General features: G+C 56.6%; 2 protein-coding genes across 4 annotated transcripts in view; one reads left to right on the top strand and one right to left on the bottom strand.

Moving 5' to 3' along the window:
• The window catches only part of MFSD4A (major facilitator superfamily domain containing 4A), a 307016-nt gene that overhangs the window by 75599 nt on the left and 208542 nt on the right, over positions 1-22875 (top strand). The gene's annotated exons all lie outside the window — the stretch shown is intronic.
• Positions 963-21193, bottom strand: SLC45A3 (solute carrier family 45 member 3). Of its 3 annotated transcripts, XM_058540216.1 has the most exons (6): positions 21105-21193; positions 7748-8145; positions 6101-6886; positions 5109-5374; positions 2557-2952; positions 963-1165 (listed from the first exon to the last, which is right to left on the bottom strand). In XM_058540216.1, the coding sequence occupies exons 2-6, from the start codon at positions 7956-7958 to the stop codon at positions 965-967; spliced, it is 1860 nt and encodes a 619-aa protein (XP_058396199.1). In that variant the 5' UTR covers positions 7959-8145; positions 21105-21193; the 3' UTR covers positions 963-964. The 3 variants fall into 3 exon arrangements, with proteins under 3 accessions (XP_058396199.1, XP_058396202.1, XP_058396201.1); XM_058540219.1 differs by lacking the exon at positions 21105-21193 and having other exon boundaries at positions 5095-5153; positions 7748-11498; XM_058540218.1 differs by lacking the exons at positions 963-1165; positions 21105-21193 and having other exon boundaries at positions 2089-2952; positions 7748-11497.

Raw genomic sequence — 22875 nt, 5'->3', positions numbered from 1 at the left:
TATTTAGAGGCCTGTGTCCCTCTCATGGGACAATCAAATCTGAGTCTAATCAAGCCTCTTGATTACCAGCTTATGGGGAAAAAAAGGGGGAAAGACGAACATTTTAAATAACCCTGAGTGTACAGTCAGCCAAATATAGAATATGGGCCATTCTGGAGGAAAAATGACTCCTTCTTCACAAATGAATGGCATTAAAAAAAAAAAAAGGAGACTGTTGGAGACTAAAAGGAACCTAAGATACAGACAGAACCACTGAATGCAATCTATCTTAGTTGTTTATCTCAGTTGGATCTTGATTTGAACAAACCAACTGTAAAAAGGCATTTTCGAGGCAATTGGGGAAAACTGTACCTGGACTGGGTAATTGAGGATAATAAAAAATTACTATTTGTTGGATATGTTCATCATATTGTGATCAACTTGTTGAACAGTCCGATTTCTTAAAGATAAACTCTGAAGTATTTACAGGTGAAACAAAATTGTATGTCGGGTGCCTTAAAAACACCCCAGAAAAAAAAGGGGGCAGAGGAGGGAGAAAAGATGAAATAAAAATGGCAGAATGTTAATAATTGTTGAAGTGGGCTCATTTTACCAGGCTCAATACTCGTGTGTGTTTGAAAATGTCCATAATAAAAAGTTAAATAAAATCTAGAGCCTTTAAAAAATAAAGCTAGTCCTTGCACAGGGTATTAACTATACTGACCACTCAAATTTAAGGGGCAGGAAGGCCAGTCAAGTTTGGAGGGGTGAGGGAGGTGACAAGGCAGGGGAGACTCTGCACTTGACCTGAGCCCAGCAGGAGGGTGCAGATGGGAAATGGCTGGAACCGAGGCACAAGTGGTGCCGAAATCCTCGCCCTGCAGGGGCGTTCCTATCGCTGTAGTTGATGATAGGTGCTTGCTCCATCTCCTTGGTCACACTGTGAGCCCTTTGAGAAAGAAAATGCCCTACTCCCTTGCCCTCCTCACTCTTCCCGTCCCCTCCTTCTCCCCCATATTCCCAAAAGAACTCCCCAATCCAGAGGGGTAGCACGCCATGCCCAAGCACCAAAGGACAGCAGAGTGCTGGTCTCTGGCTCCATCTGCTGGTGGTGCTGGGAACTGAAGCTGCCACAACAGGATTCCAACGAGAAAAAGCTGTGGATAATCTGCGAGAGCTCTGGGTCCTTCACCCTCAGAAAAGATAAACACAGGCCAATTAAACATATAAGAAGCATTTAATTTCATCACCATAAACATTATACTCTGACTGCTCACATACAGTATAAAATATTTACTCCACTAAATAAATAAGACGTAACATTATTGCAAACGGCACTTAAACCCCCCAGAGATAAGACTTCCTTGGCCCAGGCAGGGGGTGCTCCTGAGATTCTGTGCGCGATTCCCCAAGCACAGATATGCCCTCGGGGCTGAGACGGATAAAGGCTCCAGCAGCCAAACTCTGTGCTTCTGGTCCTGCAACAGCCCCAAGGAGAGGCAGCTGGAGCCAGTGAGAAAGGGGGGCGGTGCGCAGCTCCCTTATCAGCCCAGTCCTGGAGGGAGCAGAGAGAAGTCGGGGGCAAGACTGGGCCAAGAGAGGAGGCGAGGCTGGGAGGCTGCCGAGACCCGAGACCCGGAGCCCCACTCTCCACCCTCCTCCAGGCCCCCAGCCTTGGGTAACAGGATTTGGGATATCAGTTGGGGGGAGCAGAGATTCCAAGCTCCTGGGTTAGGTAGTTTGGGGGCCAGAAAAATCACTCCAGGAGGAGGCAATTCTGGCAATGTTCACACAATAACCAGCCATCTTAAAGGACCCAGTTGTTGGGGATCTCACCTCCTAGATACCAACATGGCAGAGCTGGGAATTAATTCCCCTCTACTTAAATAAATAAGTTAAATATTTAAAGGCCTGTGTCCCTATGGTGGCAACACAGGGACCAACAAGCCATGTCCTGATAAAACGTAGGGGTGGGGGAATCAGCAGAAAGGCAGTGCTGTGGGGCCAGGGAGCTTCCTCTCTCCCCTCAGGACTCTGCCCCCCAAATAACTTGCATACTTTCAAATCCCATGGAGGATAGTTTCACACTAGAAACCCCCATACAAGAGCAACACTGGGGGAACCTATGGGACTACAGGATAAGGGAGCTTGGAGGTGGGAGCCCAGTTTATTCCACTCCCCAAATCCCTTCTCTGGGTGTCTTGACCAGGACACCAGCTGTTAACCCTGAGCCTGGATGATTCCCCTGCAGAGTCCTGCATTCCAGTGCACAGAGCTAATCAAATGCCCTGCCCTTCTGGCCTCCCTGTAGAAGTCCAGACTGAAGCCCACTGGGAGAGCCACCATCAGTCAGCCCTAAGACTTGGGGGGGGGGGTCCCAGTCCCCTATCCGTGCAGCTATGCACCTGATGGCCACGGGGTGGCAGCAGAGAGCCATACCACTTTGGCAGCAACAGAAACTGGAAGGCCAGCCCTCAGCCTATGGGGTTGACTGGAGACGGGAAGGGGGCCCTCCCTCAGTGGATCAGAAGCACTCTACACCGAGTATTTGACCAAGTCGCTCTTGTCAAATACTACCTGTGTAGCAAAGTAAATGGCGACCAGACCCAGGCCTGCAGCCGACACCATATAGGCAGTGACAGACTGGCTGAGCTGAACGATGGAGCCCATAAACAGGGACGGGGCCACCTGGGACAGCAGGAAGGCACTATCCAGGATGGCAAGGTCCAGGCAGATGCCCCGGCCCGGAACGACCCTGGCCTCAGGTGGCTCACCCACCACCATCCGCATGGAGACATCGCAGGCAGAGGCCCCGCAGAGCACGGGTGGAGACGGGAGCGGGCCGCTGCCTCCAGCACCCACGTGTCCATTGGGGAAGGCAGATCCGGCCTTGGGTCCCGGCGGGAAGCTGGTCATCAGGCTGTCCTCACTGGTGCCACCTCCAGCATCTCCTCGGTATTTGGGCAAGAACACCTGGGTGGGGGAGAAAAAGAGGACAAGGACAGGTGTGTGTACTCAAGCATGGGACACCCCAGCTATGAGAACAGACCCCGACCTTCATCCCAGGGGCTGGAAGAAACCAGGCAATGGGCCTTAATGAAAATCGGGCAGTGGGTCAGAAAACTGAGGAAACACTGCTTGGTCTGGGCCTGGTTAGGACCTGTATCAGGAGTGGGAGAAGGGCAGGGGGGCGGAGAGGGGACAAATCTGAAACCAGAAGTCTACGTCTCCTCTAGCCTCTCCTAGAACAGGGAGGCGGCAGACAAACTCAGCACTGCAGATTAGAAAGAGAACAGAACCCCAAGGTAAAGGAAAAGACACAAGCAGAAGGAAGATAGGCGAGAAGACAGGCTTGTGAGAACAGAGGAACAAAATCCACAGATGGGGCCCCTGATGGCCCAACCCCCCACAGGCTCTCCTAACCCTCTTCCTTCCTGCTCCCCACCACGTCACCACTGGCAAATGCCCACGGCCCTCTGGAGAGAAGCTCTGCTCGCACGGGGGTCCCAGGCCCCAGCTGTGGTTCTGTCCTACAGAACACAGGGGTCCATGGCCCCAGCCTGGGGGCAGCGGGGTCCAGGAGACTCGGCCTGGAGAGGACAGGAGGACTCCCCTGGCCCAGCTGTGCTAATGTGGAGCCTTCTCGCTTCCTTCTCACTGTCTGCCTTAGATCAGGGTGACCGGCCCCTGCCCTGCCCCCAACAGCCTGGAGCCTCCTATTTAAGCACATGGCCAGAACTCTTCCAACACTGTCCCTTTGCCCACTAGTGCCTAACACAGAAGAGTTCTCGAGTTGGCTGCATTCGAGCTGGGAGCCCCAGCAGAGTTCAAACCCAGCACCAGGGAAACCCAGGGCTCATCGTGCAGCTGGAAGCGGGCAAAGGCAGGCGAGGAGGCGTGCAGGGCCTAGTGTGCCATCAGCTGCTGCGTGGAACAGGCCTCCCAGGACCTCTCTTCCCTGCCTTCCACTCCAGGAAAGACCAGGCTGGAGCCTGGAGAGGCCTCCGGGGACAGACATGTTCCTCAGTCTGAGGTGGGAGCAGCCCCAGGATGTTCCCTGGCACGACTGCATGTGCCCAAGCCTGACCTCCAGACAGCAGCCTCCAGCCCCCAGCCAGGGCAGCAGAGTGGAGGCTGATGATGTACGCCAACAGGGGTCTCAGGGCCCGGGTTCCCCCAGCCAAAACCCCAGCCTCTCCCTCCACCCCTGCGCCCCTCTGCAGCTACCTGTTCAGTTAGCCAACCTCCCAGCTAGGTGTTTCTCTGCTACCCTACCCATGTCCTACAAGAGGCAGGGACACGTCTTCCTTGAGTCTGGAAGCACTACGAGGTCAGGCCTGCATCTCCTCCTTCCTCGGGATACCCCAACATCTTGCCCCTCCAGGCAGAGCTCTGCACCCAGGGCTGTAGCTCAGCGAGGCCAGTGGAGGGGACGAAGGTGACCACACAGCCTGGGTCAGGAGGCTTCCCACAGAAGGGGGCCCCTGGAGGGGCTGGTTAGTGTGAGGCTGAGCAGGAAGGAGGCCCCCCCAACTTACACAGTGCCCAGGCGAGTGGTGTCAGGCGCGTCAGGCTCAGATCCACCATGGGGGCGGGGGAAGGGGACGGAGGCAAAGATGTGAGGCAGGAAAAGAAAAGAAAGAATTACACAGAAAAGGAAGATAAACCAGAAGGAGAGGAGGCGGTAACGAGCCTTCCCCACCTGGGAGACCAAAGCAGGGCACAAGTCAGTCACAATGCCTCTCCCTGAACAAGGAGAGGTGTTGCCAACACCAGACCATTCCCACTCACCATCTGCTGAAGCTAGGTGCCCCAGAGGTCATCTGATCCAGCCCCCTGCCTCTGCAGAGAACAACCCAGCCCAGACAGGGCTTCTGCTAGTCCGAGTTGTCAGGATTCCCAGAGAAGGATTTCGGCTTCCTGCCATCATCCACTCAAGTGCTTTATGGTCCTGACACCAGGAAGTCATTCCCAGAACCTAATCTACACCCTGCTTCCGCAGCCCACGTCTTGGCCCGGGGCTACGGCGAGCCTCCTCTCCAATCAAAGAAAGCCTTCAACTTCTCCCGCCAGACACCCCTCCACCCCGCTCCACCCAGCAGCCAGCGTGAGTACCTGCATGTGAGTACCTGCTTCTCGCGGTGGTAGAGGGAGGCTAGCGTGTAGGGCAGGATCTGCAGGGCGGAGAAGGTGAAGCCAGTGAGGGCGGCCGAGGCGGTCACCATGGCCACGTTGTGGGACAGGCATGTGGCACCCGCAGCCACAGGGAAAGCCACCACGCTGGCCAGATAAACTGCCCGGGTGCTGAATCGCTGCACCAGCCGGTCCATGACCAGAGAGAAGAGCAGGGAGATGGCACACTGCAGGAACAGCCCCAGGCTGCCCATCCGGACCCCTGGGGGGCGGGGGGGGGGTCAGGCAGTCAGACAGGGAAGGGGCCCAATATAATCTGGGGGGCTACTCAGAATTAGGAGCCGCAGGCACCTGCTGCCCAAGATCTGCTCTAGACCAGACCTGCTCCTCGGCACCCTCCCCACTCTACCCGTAGCCACGGAAGCCCGGGCTCTTCCGCTGACCTCAGGGAATGTGGCCAAAGCCACGGGCCAAGGGCAGAGGAAGATGTTCTAAGGGTTGCCTGGCAGCCTCAGCTACGCTCAGCTAGCGAGGTGGGTGAGAGGGAACACAAAGACAAAGACGTCTGCCACAGGCTCCGGGACAGGTCCAGACGCCTGAGCTGGAAGGTGCTAGTGAGGTGATGTGGAAGGTCAGCACTGGGGGCAGAGGGCACACTGAAGTCGGGGCCAGGCAGACCTGAGACCAGCCTCGACTCTTCCGCTGCCTTTGGGCCTTACATCAGCTCATCCGTTTCTTCTGTCAAATTGGGGTGATGGCTGATCAAACTCGCAGAGCAGCCTGAGGCTCTGTTGAGACTACAGGCAAAGCTGCTCTGCACGCTTGAGGAGCTGCATATGCAGACTGGGCCCATTTTCCTGATGGGGAAATCAGGGCACGATGCACAGCTACCCACCCAGGCACAGGCTGTGGGCACCTCCCTACGCCCAAACGTCCCCTGGAGGGCAGCTCCCACAGCAGCCCCCATCCCCGGCTGGCGAGGCCTCACCTTCATCGTAGTGTCTCCGGGCCTCGGTGCCCAGCTCAGCCCTGGGCACACCCTGGTACAGCCCCTCGCCCACGAAGTCCGTGTAAAACAGCGTGAAGGTCATGAACGCCATCCAGCTGCACAGCTCGGCCACAAAGAGTCGGCGCAGAGTGCGAGGCACGCGGCAGCAGAGCTGGTGCAGCTGGGGAAACAGGGCGCCCAGGTTCCGGAAAGCCAGGCGGGCATGGCACGGGCAGCAGCGGGGCGGCATCGAGGGGGCTGACAGCCCTTCTGCCGGCTCGGCAGGGCCCAGCACTGCCTCCTCAGCCACAAACAGGGTGCCTGCCACACAGGTGAGGAAGATGACAGTGAGCAGGCCGAAGAGGCACTCCTCCTGGGTGCCCAGGTAGGGGGCCAGGGCGCTGGCGTCCCAGTCAATGGCCGGCAGCAGATAGCCCAGGCAGCCCCCGAGGCTGATCATGAAGGCGTAGACAGAGAAGGCCTGGCGACAGTGGTCTGGGTCCCGGAAGAGGTCAGAGAGCAGGGCCTCCAGTGGAGTGAAGCACACCTGGCCACAGAAGTCCAGCAGCCCCACGCCCAGGATCAGCAGGGCCAACTCCAGGGGCCTGGTATCCGGGCACAGCAGGCCTGCCAGCCGGCCAGCCCTCGGGATGAGGAAGAGGCTCAGCAGGACGCCCAGGGACAGGGCCCAGATGAAGGGCCTCCGACGACCATAGCGCCCACGCCAGTGGTCACTGGCGGAGCCTAGGAGTGGGACAGAGACCAGGCCCAGCACTGGCCCGATGCCTGCAAGAAGGACAGTGGTATGAGCCAGAGGTCAGGGTCCTGAAGGGGCAGGGGGAAGGAGGCCAACTCCTTGAGAAGGGCGGACAGGATCGTGATGCATCACATAGAGGCCAGATCTGAACCAGACGCCATGCTGAGTGCTGCACAGCCACCTTAATTTATTCCACCTGACTAGGATCATGAACGCCCCATTTTAAGATGTGGAAACTGAGGCATGGAGCAACTGATAAGTGATACTTGTGCACAGGCACAGAGCTAGGGAGGGTGAGGGGTGGGGTTTCAACAGGCAGTCTGACCAGAGCCTATAATCCTGACAGAGGTCCCTCTTCCTAGAAGTCACACAATGGGGACCACTTGCCTTCTGTGGCTTCTGCAGAATTCATCTGCAGTCAGGAGCCCAGCCCCTCCCCCAGAGATAAGAAAGCCCTGGCTAGGAGACCCCAGTCCTACTTATTAGTAGTTGGCTGTGCGGCCTGGCTAAGTCACCTAACTTCATATAAGCCTCCTTTATCTTCTCTTCGAATGGATAACCTCAAAGGGCTGTTGCAAGGGTTAAATGAGATAACAGATATAAAGAGCCAGACAAAAGTGAAGAGCAAGTCCTCCAGCGTTCCCTCTGGGCCAGGCACTGTGTGGAGACCAAGGGCATGGAGGTGACCAGGGAATGTCTCTGTCCTCTCTTCTTCCTCTTGGGCCCCCTTGGCCCAGGGTCAGCCCTCTCCCCAGCACTGCTGACCCACCGGGCTTGGAATGGCAGGCAGCCCCTCTCCCACCCAGCAGGCCTTGGGCAGAGGCACTGCTGCCCTGCTTCCCAGGCAGTGGATACCAGGAGCAGGAGGGAAGGAGGCTGTGGTGACTCACCTAGAACCATGGTCATGAACTTCTCCTCCACCCCCACCTCCAGCAGCAGGGGTGGCACACAGGTGATGCCCGCAGCCAGGCACACCTCCAGGCCGAAGGTCAGCAGGTTGACCAGCAGGAGCTGGGCTTTCCGATGGCGCAGCAGACGGCTCACCCACAGCCTCTGGACCATGGTGGGCCAGGCGGGGAGGGCTCCGGCCCGTTCACACATTCCAGAACTGGGTCATCTCAGCCCTGCTCCAGATGCCCAGGCCTCTCCTCCTCGCTGACACCAACTGCCTGGGACTCTGCCAGGAACCCATTTCTACCAGCCCTCCGTGCAGGTCCAGCTTCTCAGCCCATGCTAAATGCCCGTTGCTGTGGGGTGCTTCGTGGGGACACACGTCATCACTCAGATACTAAAAGGGAGGGACAATCAAACACACAGAGTGTTAAGTCCCGGGAACCAGGTCTCCAGGATTTGCTCTCAATTCTCTGAATCCTGTTCACTCCCAGGCTGACGATGTGGCCCTGCCAGCTGGGTGCCACCCCCAACTGCCCAGTCAGGAAATGCATGTTAATATTAGCCCAAGGCTGACACAATTAATAAAGTAAATATGATTTTTAAAACTTAGCATACTCCAGAGCCAAACAGATGTCGGTTATTCTCTGTTTTGGAATATCTCTGCAATTGTCCTTGCCTGCTAGTATTGGGGAAAAAAAAAAAATCAAACCAACGGAATTCCCAGTTCCCCAGGCCGTTATCAAGGTGCCCCGGAGACCCTCTGCCAGGCCTGGTTTGTTTGCTTTTCTCTCTCCACTTCCCAAAGCTGGGCTGTTCAATTCCCCTTTGTTAAGAGCAGCACTTCCCATTCTGCACGGCCTGGCCACGGGCCATGTTGCACCATAACTCCCACCCCACTGATGACACAGGAGGACAGGGAGAAGGGAGGAGAGGCTGTGGTTTGTTGGGCTGGATTTTCACCTGTCACTGAAACCACTTAAAGAGCACTCCCCTGGACGAACCCAGGCCTGAAAACCTCTCCCTCGAGTTTCTCTCTGAGTTCAACCGTTCATGGGGAAGAAACATTCCCACATGCGCTGCCCAACTGTCATGGGACAGTGGGGCCATCCCAGGTCCCACAGGGCGTGAAACCGCACCACCTGGCAGCAACTGCAGTGAGGCCAGTGACCCCCGGGCTGGCAGGATGCCCCACACTTCCCAGGCAGCCTTTCTCTGTTCCGCAAAGCACTCCATTCTCAGCAGAGAAGTCCTCACAGCCCTTCCTGCCAGGCCTGCCTTCTGTGCAGAGAGATCCCACTGGGGGAACACCCACCTGTGCCCCCACCCCCCAGTGTTGGCCTCCAGGTCTTCTTTCCCTGAAGAGGAGATATAGAGGGTGGGCCTTGGTGAGAAAAGGCAAGAGTCCCCTAACCCGTCATCCATCCCAAAGTGGGGCTGGGGGATGACCAAGCCTCCCACCACTTGTGGCTGGCGTCTGCAGTGGCTTCCCTTGCCTCACGGATTCAATCCGGTGAATGTTGTTGAAGAGTACTGCTCCTGTGCAAGGTGCACAGAAGGCCTGGCTCAGTCTCCTCCCCGACCCAAGAGACTCCCTGGGTACCCTCAGCCTCACTCATTCCCTCTTCCAACCTCAGCAGCTCATAATTTAGCGCTTCAGCATCTTCGATCTTTTCAAATAACACTAAAGCCCCACAGGGCCATGTGTGTTCCAGAGTGTGTCGTAGGTGCTCTCTGAACTGTGCCACAGGGACATCAGACGGCCATCAGCCCTGGGGAAGATCTGTCCGTCCCACACCTGCCTTCTGGGGCTTTGCAGTTGGTAGACCAGGAAGGAAGGGACTTCAGATAAGGCTGGGCAACCAGCAGCCTCCTCCTCCCCAAAGTTCCGCTCAGACCCAGACCATCCACTTTGAGAAGGGGCACGAACTCCTATGGGGGTGGCATGGGGAGGAGTGTAAAACATGGACTCATGCAGCCCCAAAAGGGAGGTGGGGGACCAGACATTAGCCTTAGCTGGGCCTCTGTGGGTTCAGCTGGAGCTGAGTCCTCCCCACTCCAGCAGGAAAGCAGGAGACTACACAGGGACCAAGGGCTGGTGCTATCCAGCTTGGAGGGAGGGATTCTGGGTTAAAAGGCTTCCAGCCCATTCCACTCCCCACTCTCAGTCTGGGAGGGACCAGGACATTCACCTGCTCTGGGTTTTTTAAGGGACCAGGTCCTCCCTGAGCAAACAGAGACTCTGTCAGACCAAGCCTCACCCACAACCTGCTCCCATTCCCAAGCCTTGCTTGCTCCCTGTTGTTTAAAATAAACTGCAGCTCTCCAGCAACCATTAATCACCGCACCTGCCTTCCTCCCTCCCTTAATCCGGCTCCTCACTCCCGAGACAGAGCAGGAACCTCCTCGGCCCACAAGGGAGAAAGACAAAAAGGGGTGAAGGGAGGAATGTCCCCTTATCCCCCTAGAGCCCAGCCAGCTCGTTAGCTGCCTCCCCCTCCCCAGCGCCTCTCTCCACCCCCAGAGGTTCTTTACCTGGTAGCCGGGGGCTGGGCCAGGGGAGAATTCATTGAGAGGTGTTGGGAGGGAAAGAAGTGGGCCGGCTGCTAGCCCTCCTCTACACCCCTCTGTTCTTAGGTTGCTGAGCCCATCCTCCCTCTTTTGACTTCTACTCTGCCCTAGTGTCCAGGACACTCTTGCCACCCCCAGACTTTACTCTTCCCGACCCAGAATTGCAAGCCCATGAGGAATTCCAAGCCCATGAGAATACTCTCCCTTCCAAAGCCCCCCTTTCTTCTCCTTACGTTTTCCCCAGACCCCCAGTCTCCACTACCCCAGGGCCCTCAGGGTGGAAGAAACTACGGAGGACTCCCACAGCACTAACTCCAGCCCCCAGCTGTCTCTGCAGGGCCTCCTTCCCTGGGGCACAAACAGAGGGCACAAAGTAGCCCTGCCTAGTTCCCAGGCTCAGAGAGGTGAAGAACAAGAAGTGGGTGGGCACCACTTTCCCAGCTACCACTCCTACCTGCAGCTCCCGGGCACACTTCTCACCAAACCTGGAAAGTGACAGACTCTTGTTGGGTCACCCTGTTTCAGGAGCTCCCCTGTGCTCCTCAGGGAGACAGGATCCAATTCTCCCCTATACCCTCCAGTTTCAGAGATGCGTCTGACTGAAATCCTCCTGCCCCACTGCTCCTGGAGCACTCTGCCTGTCTGGCAAACAGAAGATCAACCAGAAGGGCCAGCCTCCCAGTGCTCACCTGGTGGGGAGGGGGTGGGCAGACTCGGTAGTGGAGGTACAGAAAAGGGGAGTCTGGCGTGACCTCGTGGAAAGGAATAGAAGCCTTCTAGGAAGACAAGTCCCTCTCAAGCTCCAAATATCTCCCCTCCTCTCTGGGCCCCCTGATGACGGGACAGCAAGGAAACCCAAGACCTCTGGGAACCTTCATGGAGCTCTGCCCCAGCCATCTTTCCTCATCTCTGGAGATGCAGAACCCAGCCCAGAGAGGCCAAGCGCCCTGGGCACGTTTGGTGAACCTGCATTCTATCTGCCCAGCTCCAGAGACCGGGGACCTCCACGCCCCATGCACTCCAACACGCGGCACCCCAGAGCAGGCTGTGGGCTCCAATGTGACCCTCTGGCACCCACCCTGGCACGAGAAGGGACCTGGGACATGTTTACCTAAAGAATAAACGGCTGAACACAGTGGGGGTGGGAGCATAAGAGATGGGGAAGACCTAAGTGCTTCCCCCCCATCCCCACACACACCCCAAGGAAACTCCAGCCAGACCCCCAGAGGGGGCAACTCCTAAGGGTTCAAAGGTGGTGAGTGGCAGACAGGACAGACTCTCCCGGGCTGGAATGCCCAGTGACTGTCCCTTTGCCCCACTGCAGGTTAGGCCTTGAGCAGGGAGTATGGGGAAATGAAACAGAGCAACAGGAACAAACTTGGCCTGAACTTTCCTCAAAATTTAAAAGGCAGAGTGGAGGAAAGGCGACGAGCCCATGCCTGCTAGCTCCCTATGGAAGGGAGGGTCAGAGGGGCGTATAAAGAGGCCTTTGAGGGCTTTTGGAGGGGCTCCTGCCACCCTGCCCCGCCGAGGTGCAGCTGGGGGAGTGGATCCCCTCTGCTGACAGACAGAGGCCAGGAGGAGCCGGGGCTGCGAGGAGGCAGTGTCAGCAGCAATTCTATGGCCTCTTTATGCAGGCCAGCGTCCCCACACCCCGCGCAGGCACATCAAACGGCCGCAGCCCCCACCCTGACTCCGCGGACCCGGCAACCCTGCCGCCCTCCCTCCACACTCACAAAGCTGGCACGGCTTTCTCACACACTCCTCGGGAAGCAACCTCCTCTCCCCTTCACAGCCACTGGCAGCCCCTCTGCGGAGAAGGAGACTGGGGATGGGGTAGGCTAGCCACGAGGAGTAACGACTCAGCTGCAGACAGAAGTGCGGTCACTCCAGGCCAATCTCCCTCACACACACCCCACCGAGCTGTCCCGCCCCAGGCCAGGACTACAAGTGGGGAGCAACCCACAGGTAGAGGCTGCAAGACTGCGTGGAAGGGGGACCTCTGTTCCTCCACACTGGACTGGATCCCAGAAGCTCGTTCCAAGTTGACGTCTCCCAGGCCCCCTAGGTTAGGGGCAGGGAATTGGTCTGGGGGTTCACCCGCCCAGCATCCCTGTCACCTACCCCCTTGCCTCAGTCCCAGGGGAACGATGTCTTTGGCCTTACGTAGTAACCTAGCACACTGCACTCCCAAATGAGCTCCGCCCTCGGCTGCTCCACAAGGAGCCTTGGGACGGATGCCCCAAAAAGAGGCTGCGCTGGCCAGCCAGGAGACCTGACAATGAGCATGCTTGTGAATTCTCCATCCTGACAGGTTCCCTGGTCAGGGGTGCTGCGCTGTGGGAATTCCTACCTGGGCAGCTAGGGAGAGGGGGACACAGGTTTAGACCACGCATCACTCTGTTGCCTTCCAACCCATATGCAGTCTTGGATTCTCTGGGCTCAAATACTTCCAAAGAAGCGGGGGTCTGCTTTCCCCAATCCGACCCTACACAAGGCAACGGGGTGATTTGCACAAATAGCTGAGGCCCACGACCTCGCAGTGCTCCCACAGACGCCTGAGAACACCATTCAGAATGCAACCTCTGCACCCAAGGGAATGGCAGGGAAGGACAAGGGCCAGCAGTGGGGAGGAAGACCCACCCGCCGCAGACTTGCTCCCTAGCTCTGCCCCCCAGAGCCCAGGGGCCAGGGATTTAGAGTCACCCGCTGCGCTGCCTTTTCTTCACTCGGACTGGAAGCCTTCTGCTCAGCAGCTTGTCAGAGAGAGTGAGGGGGCTGCAGGCTGGGACACAAAGGGGGATTAGGGAGAAACCTCTCGGCCTGCAGAGTAATCCATCAAACTCTCTCCTGGCTGCCAGCACCGGCCCCTTCCCACTCAATTCCCCTTCCAGCTGCTGTGGCCCCCACCCCCTCCGGCTCCTGAGCCCTGTCACATCACAGCAAAGAGAATCCCAGGCCCTGGGGGGGCAGAGGGGGCACACTGCAGACACTGGGAAAAGGACAACGGCTCTCTCCCCCCACTTGTCCCCAATGTGTGAAAACCCAACAGGTGGCAGTGGCTCGGAGGGAAGTTGCTTTTGTTGCCCAGTCTGAGAGCCCCAGCCCTGCTTCTGAAAGGAAACAAATGCGAGAGGTGGGGGAAGGGGAGGGGAGAGGACGGCGGCAGTCTGGCAGTCCGGAGCCCCTCTCATCTCCCCTCCCCTCTCGATCTGGTCACGGGATTCTGGGGCTGGCCTGACCCTCACCTTGGCCAGTCGAGGCGAAGCACCCCTCCCAAGGGTCACCTGGCATCCCATGGTCACGGTCAACATGGACACACATCTGACTCCTGGCACTTGGGCCTCCCAATCAGACTTCCCTTCTGCGAAAAGCTGCAGCCCAAGGTCACACGGGGTCACCCTGCCATGTGCCCTCCAAACAAGACAACCAGCACTCTTCCCCCGGAGCTCTCTTCCACAGGGGCCACACGCCTCCAAGCCTGGACATCCCTGATGCCGGCGGATTTGGCAGGGGACCTAGGTTTGCATGCCAGCTCCACCACTTACTACAACTGCGTCACCTTGCTAATTGACCCCCCAAGCCTCAGTTTCCTCATCTGCAATTAATAATAGCAGCTACGCTGAGGTTTACCACGTCAGGTACTGTTCCAAGTGTTTTAATCTTCCAACCGCCTGATGAGGTGGGTACAGTGAGTACACCCATTTGACAGGCGGGGAAACCTAGAGTAACACGACCAACGTCACAGCTGTGTAGTGTGTCTGAACGTATGTGGAAGCTCCTGGCAGCCGCCTCTTCAGTTGTCTGGGCTTCCTCAGTGGAGAAACCCGGGAGAGGGCTTTCTCATGCCCAGACAGGAGCAGCAGAGGTCAGGGGGGACCAACTACACTTTTCTCCTCAGCTCCCATTCCCTCTCACCACAGGCTTCCCGCAGGGCAGCAGCGCTCCTTCAGCCCCCAGAGGCGAGAGGAATGCCAAGAATGTCAACCCTCCCCAGGTGCTGGCCCCACAGGTGAGGAGTGGCCACTGCACAGACAGACCTGGCTGGTGTCGGAGGCTGCGAAGGGAGATGGAGGGTGGGAGAAACATCCCACAGTTATGAGACAGGGTGGTTCCCATCCACAGGGAAAATAATCACAGTGAAAGTACCTACTAACTGTCCAGGAGGTGCCTGGCCTGTGCTGGGTACCTGACATACCTCCTCTCTCTAATTTGTACCATTCGTACAATCCTACAAAGAAGGTGTTTAATATTCCTATTTCACAAGGACGGAAATGGGTTCTCAGAGAGATTCATTAACATGCCCAAGATTGCACAAAGAACAAGGGTTGAATGGAAAATTCAAATCATTTGAAACCTCTGGAAAGTGCTCTGAACTGGCAGCCAGGACAGTGTGGTCCAGTTTCAGTAACTTTTGTAGCTGTGTAGCCTGGACGAGCCATTTCACCTCTCCGGGACTCAGTTTCTGCACCTGTAATAACGCGAGTCTAAATGCTGTCTCAAGTTCTCACGACTGTACTGCTATGTGATCTCACAACCAGCCTGGCCCCAGCAAGGGTGCTCTCCACGGACCAGTGGCCACTGAGTGCTCAACGACAAGGCCACATGGCATCGGGGAGGGGGATGTCATAGCCCTCCACTAATGAGAGACATGGGGGGCCAGGTGGAGAAGGGCTCCCTGGCTGCACTTACCCATCACTGACCGGCCTACACACCGCTCAAGTACAACAGGGTGCCGAGGGTTAGCAGTCACCTGAAACTGAGCTGGGTGACCGAGACATCTGGGGGCACAACTGCCCTCTTCTCTACTCTCACCCAGAGTTGGACTCTGTTCCTGGCAATTAGTTAACTAAATTCTTTCTCTAGTTGGGCCACAATAAACGCTTCCCTATAAGGTGGAGTAGCAGTACCAAGAAATCCCTTGGTCCGGGACGGGGGAAGAGGACCGTGGGAGGAGAACGAGAAGCTTGGCACAGTCTCCAGGCCACTGGGAAGTTCCCTCCCCCTGCTCCCTTCTCTTCCTACAGCCCCTGCAAAGTGAAACCTGAATGGCCTCCCTCCTACTGAACTTGAACTTCCCCTGTCAGCCAGACTAAGCACCTCTCCCCATCTGTGCACAGCCAACCCTTGTCCCCTCCCTGCAGCCTGGCCTCCCTTAGGAGGTGAGGAATACAGGAAAGAGACCAGGGGATTGAGGGTCTGGGCAGACCTACAGACGAGCAGAGCCCTGGGCTGGGAGTTGGACCAGGGTGCTGGTCCAGCTCTGCCACCTCCCACCACTAGGATCTCAAATCTCACGGTCTCTAAGGCCCTTTCAGCCCTAATATCCAAGGGTCTGTGAGGAGCCGCATTTATCATCAGAGGGCTCTGGGCCAGACTCGGTCCTATGGACATATGTTCTCAAAAACAGTCACTCATTGGTGAGCAAGGTGCGAGCAGGCTTCAAAAAAGACTTCTTTTATTAAAGAGCTCTAGTTTGCTTACCCTTGGAGGAAGTATGCCTCAGTGAGTGCAACCTAACCTCCCCAGGCGAATGTCAAAGAGCACTAAAACTCACCCACCCACCCACCTCTCCACCCAACACTTACTGAGCCCAGTTACGTGTGAGCCCCCGAGAAGGTGCTGCGGATTCAGAAACGACTGACTCCAGCCCCCTTTAGCAGAAGGGACAAAATATACCCCAATTGTGAGGAGGTGGCACAGGTGCAAAGACACAAGTCCCTAGGGTGGGGGGTGCCCAGTTCTTCCAGGGCTTCCGGGGGACAGCTGTGTTGCTGAGCCTGGAAAGACAAGCAGGTAGGAGCCATGCAGGAAAGGGTGGATGTCTGCAAAACAGCCACTACAGCCTGGGATTCCCACACTCAGCCACCTCTCCTTCTGGCCCCTTCCCCACCAGGTGTGCTGGAGAGAATACGAGACCAAAATCGCGGGATGGGGTTTTGAGCTCAGATCTGGGCCCAAGATGGGGATACTCCTCAGCGCTGAGCATGTTTTTGCTTCCAAAGTAGACATTGTACTCCAGTTACCTCCCCTGGATGGGCTCTCCCTTTCCCCAGAACCCTGTCCAGCTCAAGTCCCACACCTCCTCCAGGCTGCCCAGAACCCAAGCTGTCAAGAATCCCCCTTTCGGGCCAGCTCCATGGCGTAGTGGTTAAGTTCAGCGCGCTCCCACTCCCAGGTGCGGACCTACGCCACGCGTCAGCCATGCTGAGGCAGCGACCCACATATAAAGTAGCGGAAGGTTGGCACAGATGTTAGCTCAGGCTAATCGTCCTCAGCAAAAACAAAAAAATAATAATAATAGAATCCCCCTTTCTCTCAAATCTCAACTGTGCTTGAGCCAGCCCCGTGGCTTAGCGGTTAAGTGTGTGCTCTCCGCTACTGGTGGCCCAGGTTCGGATCCCGGGCGCGCACCGACACACCGCTTCTCCAGCCATGCTGAGGCCGCGTCCCACATACAGCAACTAGAAGGATGTGCAACTATGACATGCAACTATCTACTGGGCCTTTGGGGGGGAAAAAAAAGGAGGAAGATTGGCAATAGATGTTAGCTCAGAGCCGGTCTTCCTCAGCAAAAAGAGGAGGATTAGCATGGATGTTAGCTCAGGGCTGATCTTCCTCACAGACACAAAAATAAAATAAATAAATAAAACTGTTTTTAAAAAAAAAAATCTCAACTGTGCTCACCGGGCAGCCCTCAAGGTTGGCTATCACTCATGGTCCTCCTGGCCTCTGCTTGTAGTCCTTCCCCATCCCCCACCCCACTAGCCCTTCAGCTCCTGGAAAGCAGGGAGCACAGTCCCTGCCCAGGCCCTGAGAACGGGGATGCTCAACAGAAGGTCTTACGGGTGAGGCTGAATCAGGATTCCTGCCCGAGGTGATCTGACCAGTGTGCTTGGGATTCAGGCAGGGCTACATTCAAGGTATCTGGGTGCTTAGCCTTCTCTAGCGATGAGCCACAAGCAGGAAGCTAGACCGCCACATCCCTAGGGATGGGCTGGGCACTCCCAGCTTGGACACTATTTGCCAGCTCAAAGCACGCGTGTGACTGGGGTGGGGGGGCATGATAGGGAGCCCTGGGGAAAGAAAGAGGGGCTGCTGTCTCAGGCTGGCTGCTCCAGTGGGCATCCTATTTAGCTAGGTGTTCAGTCTGGCCTGAATTCGGTGACTGAGGAACTGTAAGCTATGGGTCTAGGGACTGGCTCATCTCAGCTTCTGAGAGAGAGTGATCGCCAGAATTAACAAAGAAGGGGAAGGGCACAGATGTGTAGTGAGCACCTCATCTGTGTAGCACTTTGCTAAATATGCCTGCCTTATTAATCCTCACTGTAACCTACCAAGGTGAATACTATCATCTCCATTTTACAGACACAGAAACTGAGGCAACAGGTGAGGCAGGCCCATCTCCAACATCAGAAGCAAGGAGCCCCACAAGTCACGCGGGGTCAGTGGCAAAACCACGGATTTCCTCTCATGGAGGAGGAAACACAGACCGTGTGGTAGAAAAAGGGTTTAAACAGGAAGTTCTGGCCAGATATCAGGACCATCCTGTGATGGCTCTGTCACCGCCCCTCCCCCCAAGTAGGGACACTTAATACACTGGACAAAGCCCCGCACTGCAGCTCTATTGCTGGGAGTCAAGTGGCACCAGCGTTCGAGACACTGGGCCTGGTACCAACTGATGCAGCCTCCACTCCCGCTGCCAGCAAACAGGGCCACTGACTGTTCACAGAAAACCAGGCTGGGCTTTTCTTCTGGACGCCAGAAAGCAGTGCAAAGGGTCCCTAGGGGTGGGGAGGGAGGAGAGAGCAGAACCCCAACTTCACAGCACCCCCTCCCTCTCATACAGATTCCCTAAAAATCACAACAAATAACCTTTCTGCATAGAAGGCTCTTAACCTTTCAGAATATTATTCACCTCCATTACCTCACGGAACCCTCTTCCGGCTTGAGGAGGTAAGCAGGTCAGGGTTTCTGGACTGATTAAAAAGCAAGCCACACACAGTATTGACAGGGGAGAGACCAGGACATGCAGTTCTGGTGTGTTCTTTGCACCAGACCACAAGTTCCACTGCCAATGCGCCATTCACAGTTTACATATAGTTACATGTAGTCTAATTCCTTTGCTAAGACACTCTGGTTTCTGAGTGTAGATCACAACGATTGCCTCCATTGTCACCAAGGAACAGCAGCTGACACATATCAAGCTCTTTTTACTTGCAGCTGCTGCGCTTGGAGCTTTACCTACATCAGCTTGTTTAGTGCTCACAGTACTGTGAGGTCAGTCTTGTGATCCTCAGCCTACAGAGGAGGAAGAAGCAGAGTCAAGTAACTTGTGCAAGCAGAAATGGGATTCCAACCCAGGCAACCGGGTGTAGAGCACCGCCTCTCAACTAGTCATGCTGCCTCCCCAAAGTCCAGGAGAACTTTCTCCCAAAGCATCGGGTCTAACACAGGACAGAGTCCCAGGCTGCATGCTGCGGGCCATTTGGTCCGATAGATAAGTAGAGTTAATACTAGCTGACATCTACTGAGCACTTATTACAGTAGCAGGCACACACTCAGGGCTCTATATTCACAATTTAATAAAGTTATAATTTGCTATACTTTATATATTATATATAATTATATACTTATAAGTATTTGTATTCGTTATATTTGTTATTTAATAAATAACAAAGCTATACAGTAGGTATTATCGTTATTATTATCATCATCTCCATTTTGCTGCCAGGGATACTGAGGCTTAGAAGACGTTAAGTAACTTGCCTGATATTCCACAGCTAGTGGAGTGGCCATTCTATGAACCATGTCTTCCTGACAGTCTAGGTTTTTATGCATAATGTTGTGTTACGATGAGCCCTCAGACCATCCCCTCTCTGCCTTTTCTCTCCAGAGCCCTGGACCGGCTGAGAGAGGGGAACCCACGCCATCCCTCCACCACCCAGTGGCCTGGAAGGAAGGACCTCAGGGGGCACCGAGGATCACTGTGCAGCTCCTCCCTCTCCTGCTCCTTCGAGGTGACTCAGGGAGGCAGAGGGAGCTCACTACACACTCCACGAGTACATAGGAAAACTTGCCCCCACACCCCCCCTACTAAATTAGGGTCTGTATGTCCACAGCTGTACATTCATCCACAGCTGTATTTTTATCTTCAGAATCATCCTACTGACTCAAGCTTCATTTTTCAGAGCACTTTTAGAACAACAGAGTCCTGGCTCCATGACAGGCCTAGGAGAAGGAGATAAGGGGGGAATGAGGCGATGGGACCCATCCAACAGAAGGGCCTGTGACCTCAAATAATGTCCCACTCACTCCCTAGGAGAAGTTGCTCTATGGATTTCTTCAGGCTTCCCCTTCAGCCTGTACCTCCTGGGCCCGCCCCCCCCCCCCCCCCATATATCAGCCTCTTCCCCACGCCTTGGGCAGGTGAGTCCACTCCAAAGCTGTCCAGTCTAAAAAGAGATCTGCTAAGTGCATCAGGAAAAGCAGCCAGAAGCCCCCAGGGCCTCACTCTGACCCCTGAGCAACGCTCAGGCGTCCAGCAAGGGTCACTCCGGGCCCTGGTCCACTCGCTATGCCCAGCTGCAGACTCCAGGGCAGTGAGACAGCAGCCGGGCTATTCTTAGTCGCCGCTCCACTGGGATGGGTCTGCATAACAGCTGAAGGGCAAGTCCTCACCAGGTACCCACCATGCCAAACTCCTCCCTCCCCTCAACTCTGGCCCCTTGGGAAAAGAGGAAGCAGTGGGGGTGGCCCTGGGGAGGGGAAAAACTGAGCAGGTCAAGAGTGTCTGTCAAGAAGACGGAAGCTGATTCAGAAGTCAAGGGCAAGAGCAAGGCACAGAGCTCCAGGCCCGAGGGGAGGGGAACAGGAGACTGGGAAGGACTGATCCTCCCTCAGGAGAGACGCTGCAGGTCCCGGGGGCTTCTCTGGCAGGCTGTGCTGCTGCCTAAGCTAGAGCCCCGAGAAGCTGTAGCGGATGCCCTGGTACCACCCCATCGCACCTGTCTGCTGATCTCAGAGAATTCTCACCATCCCCACCTGAGGCCGGCAGGCGAGGAGAAAACGCGGCCTCTCTTTTTCCTCCTCCCCTGGGGAGGGGACACAGGAACGCGCGCGCGCGCACACAGACACACTCTCCAGCCTCAACTCTCTGCCCAGAGCCTGGCCCCAAGACTACTGTCCGAAAGGTCTCAATCACCTTTCCCTCCCTTATTAACCCCTCACTCTTCCCCGAGCAAGCTGGCCCAAGCCTGAGGACCCCGCAGCGTCCCGGTCCCTTTCCTAGCTCCCAAGTCCCGACTGTGCGGTGACTCATCCTGCCCCTTTCCGGTGAAGCCGAGACAAGGGAAGAAAATAAATGCAACTTTCCAAAGAAAACTCTGCCGCGGGAGGCTACAACAGGAGCGAGCGGCCGGTCCGCCCGCGGTCTGCCCGGCCCGGGGCTCCGGAGCGGGGCCGCTCCCGCCCACCCCGCCACCCGGCCTGGGACAGCGGGGAACGCGGGCGCCCCGAGCGCAGCCCGCCCTCCGCGGAAGAAATCACGGCTCGGCGGGGACCCGAGCGGACGCCCGGCGCTCCGCAGCCCGCCCGCCGCAGGACGGGGGACGCGCCCCGGGGCATCCGCCGTCCCGCCACCTCCGGCGGGATTCGCAGGGGCTCGGCGCGGCCCCATCCCGCGGGGCGCAAAGCACGCGACCCCGCGGAGTCCGGCCGCGCAGCGCCCCTCCCTTTTCCGCGCCGGGATCCTCTCCCCCGGGAGCATAGGGAGCGCGCCCCTACCTGGCCGAGGCGGGCGGCTGTCACCCGGGGCTAGCGCGTGCAAGCTCGTCCCCCCAGCCTCCCCCTAACGCGCGCCAGCCGGCGGCTTTTAAATCTCCAGGTTACTCCGCGGGGGGAGAGAGCATGCGCGCTGGGGCTGCCAGGAGTGGGGCGGGGCGAGGCGGGACGGAGGTGGGGGGTGCTGGGAGGGGGTATGGAGGGGTGGGGCTGGTACCCAAGGGAAGAAAGCTGGAGGTCTCCAAGCTGTCTTTGTAGCCGCGACCGCGACGGGCTGCTCCCGCGTGGCTCCCCGACTGCCCTATCATTACCTAGGGCAGGGCACCGCCCCCTCGCCGCTCGCCACCAAAACATTTAGGTAAAAGCCACCCGGCTGCGCGGGGCACCTCCGCTCCCCGGATCCAGGCTGCGACTACTACCCGCGCGTGCTGTTCTGGCCGTCGCCCTGTCCCCCGGGCAGAGCTGCCTCCCACCCATTCAGGACCAGCCCCTGAAAGGCGATGTCACGTTCTCCCGGAGTTACCCTTCCTGCTGTGCTGTTCTCCGAGGCACACGAGGTTCCTTACAGCTAACTCAATCCCCCTTCCTGAAGTTAAAAGCCAAATTCCAATGTTTTTGTGTCCCTAAGGGTGTGCATGGGTAAGAGAGGGTCATACGTTGCCAGTAAAATGTTCCCTTTGTCAGCTGTTGAACAAGGTCCCCACAGATACCTGTTTCTGGAATGCTTTTGACACAAGTAGAACAATGCAGGTGGAGGCAGAGAACGGAGGCTCAGGCTGGCCCCGGGTGGGTGGGGAGGGCAGTTGTGTCTTTTTTCCTCCATGGAGTTTTATTATGGTAGAGAGAAATCCAATTTATGTGGATTGTTGACTTGAATACCACAAAATCACAGGGAGATGCCTTTGAAGAGGAGGACCTAGTTAGCTGTAGCCCTGGACTGGGCATTGGGGCACTGGGTTCCAATACTGGCCCTGCCACCAACCAGCTGTGATGTGGAGCAAGTCCCTTCCATATTCTGGGCCTCTGTAAGAAGAAGGAGTTGGCCAGATGGTCTCTCGGGGCACCTCCAGCTGGGAGGCAGAGGAGGAAGAGGGAAACAATGGAGTCCTGGTGGCTGTGGGGGAGAGAGAGAGGGTGCAGGTGAGAGCAGAGAGAAAAGAATCAAGAATCTACCTTCTGAGTCACGAAACATGTTTAAATTGAAAACTCTCAGCATTGCCTCCCTGGGAGCACTCACCCCTCCAGCAGGGGACACTCCAGGGCCCCAGTGGCTTTCCAAAGCCGCTGGCATGTCCATTTATGGGTGAGGGTGGAGTCCTGGGTCCCTGAGCTGGTGTCCCCTCTGCCCCAGAAAGGAGGGCAGGAGTCAGGGGGAATTCCAGGTCAGCTGGAAAATTACAGAGCCAGGAGAGACTGGACGATAGTGTTTTCCAGGCTTGGGAAAAGAGCAGGAGGGAGTTGTCCCGCCTCAGAGCAGTGGGAGCCCCCTGTCCCTTCCCTGACTTTTTGCACAGGCCTTATGCCTTGTGACATGGGGAAGGGGGAGGAGCGCTCAGGAGAGTGAGCAGACAGCATGGTGTGAGATCCTGGAGAACACCCAGAGCTGAGGTCTGACCACCTGAATAAGTGCCCAGTCACCTCTCCCCAATGCAAGTGACCTTTTTTTACCAATCTAGGTGGAGGCACTCTCCAGGCCTTGCCCAGCACAGGGTGCCATAGGGCCCCTTGGCTGTGAAAATGTTCCTCCTCCTTTTTCTGCTGGTGTAGCCTTGTG

This window comes from Diceros bicornis, chromosome 4 (genome assembly GCF_020826845.1).
Source record: "Diceros bicornis minor isolate mBicDic1 chromosome 4, mDicBic1.mat.cur, whole genome shotgun sequence".
Classification (NCBI taxonomy): Eukaryota; Metazoa; Chordata; class Mammalia; order Perissodactyla; family Rhinocerotidae; genus Diceros; species Diceros bicornis.
The sequence above is the reverse complement of the archived record's forward strand: the minus strand, read 5'-3'. Positions and strand labels throughout refer to the sequence as shown.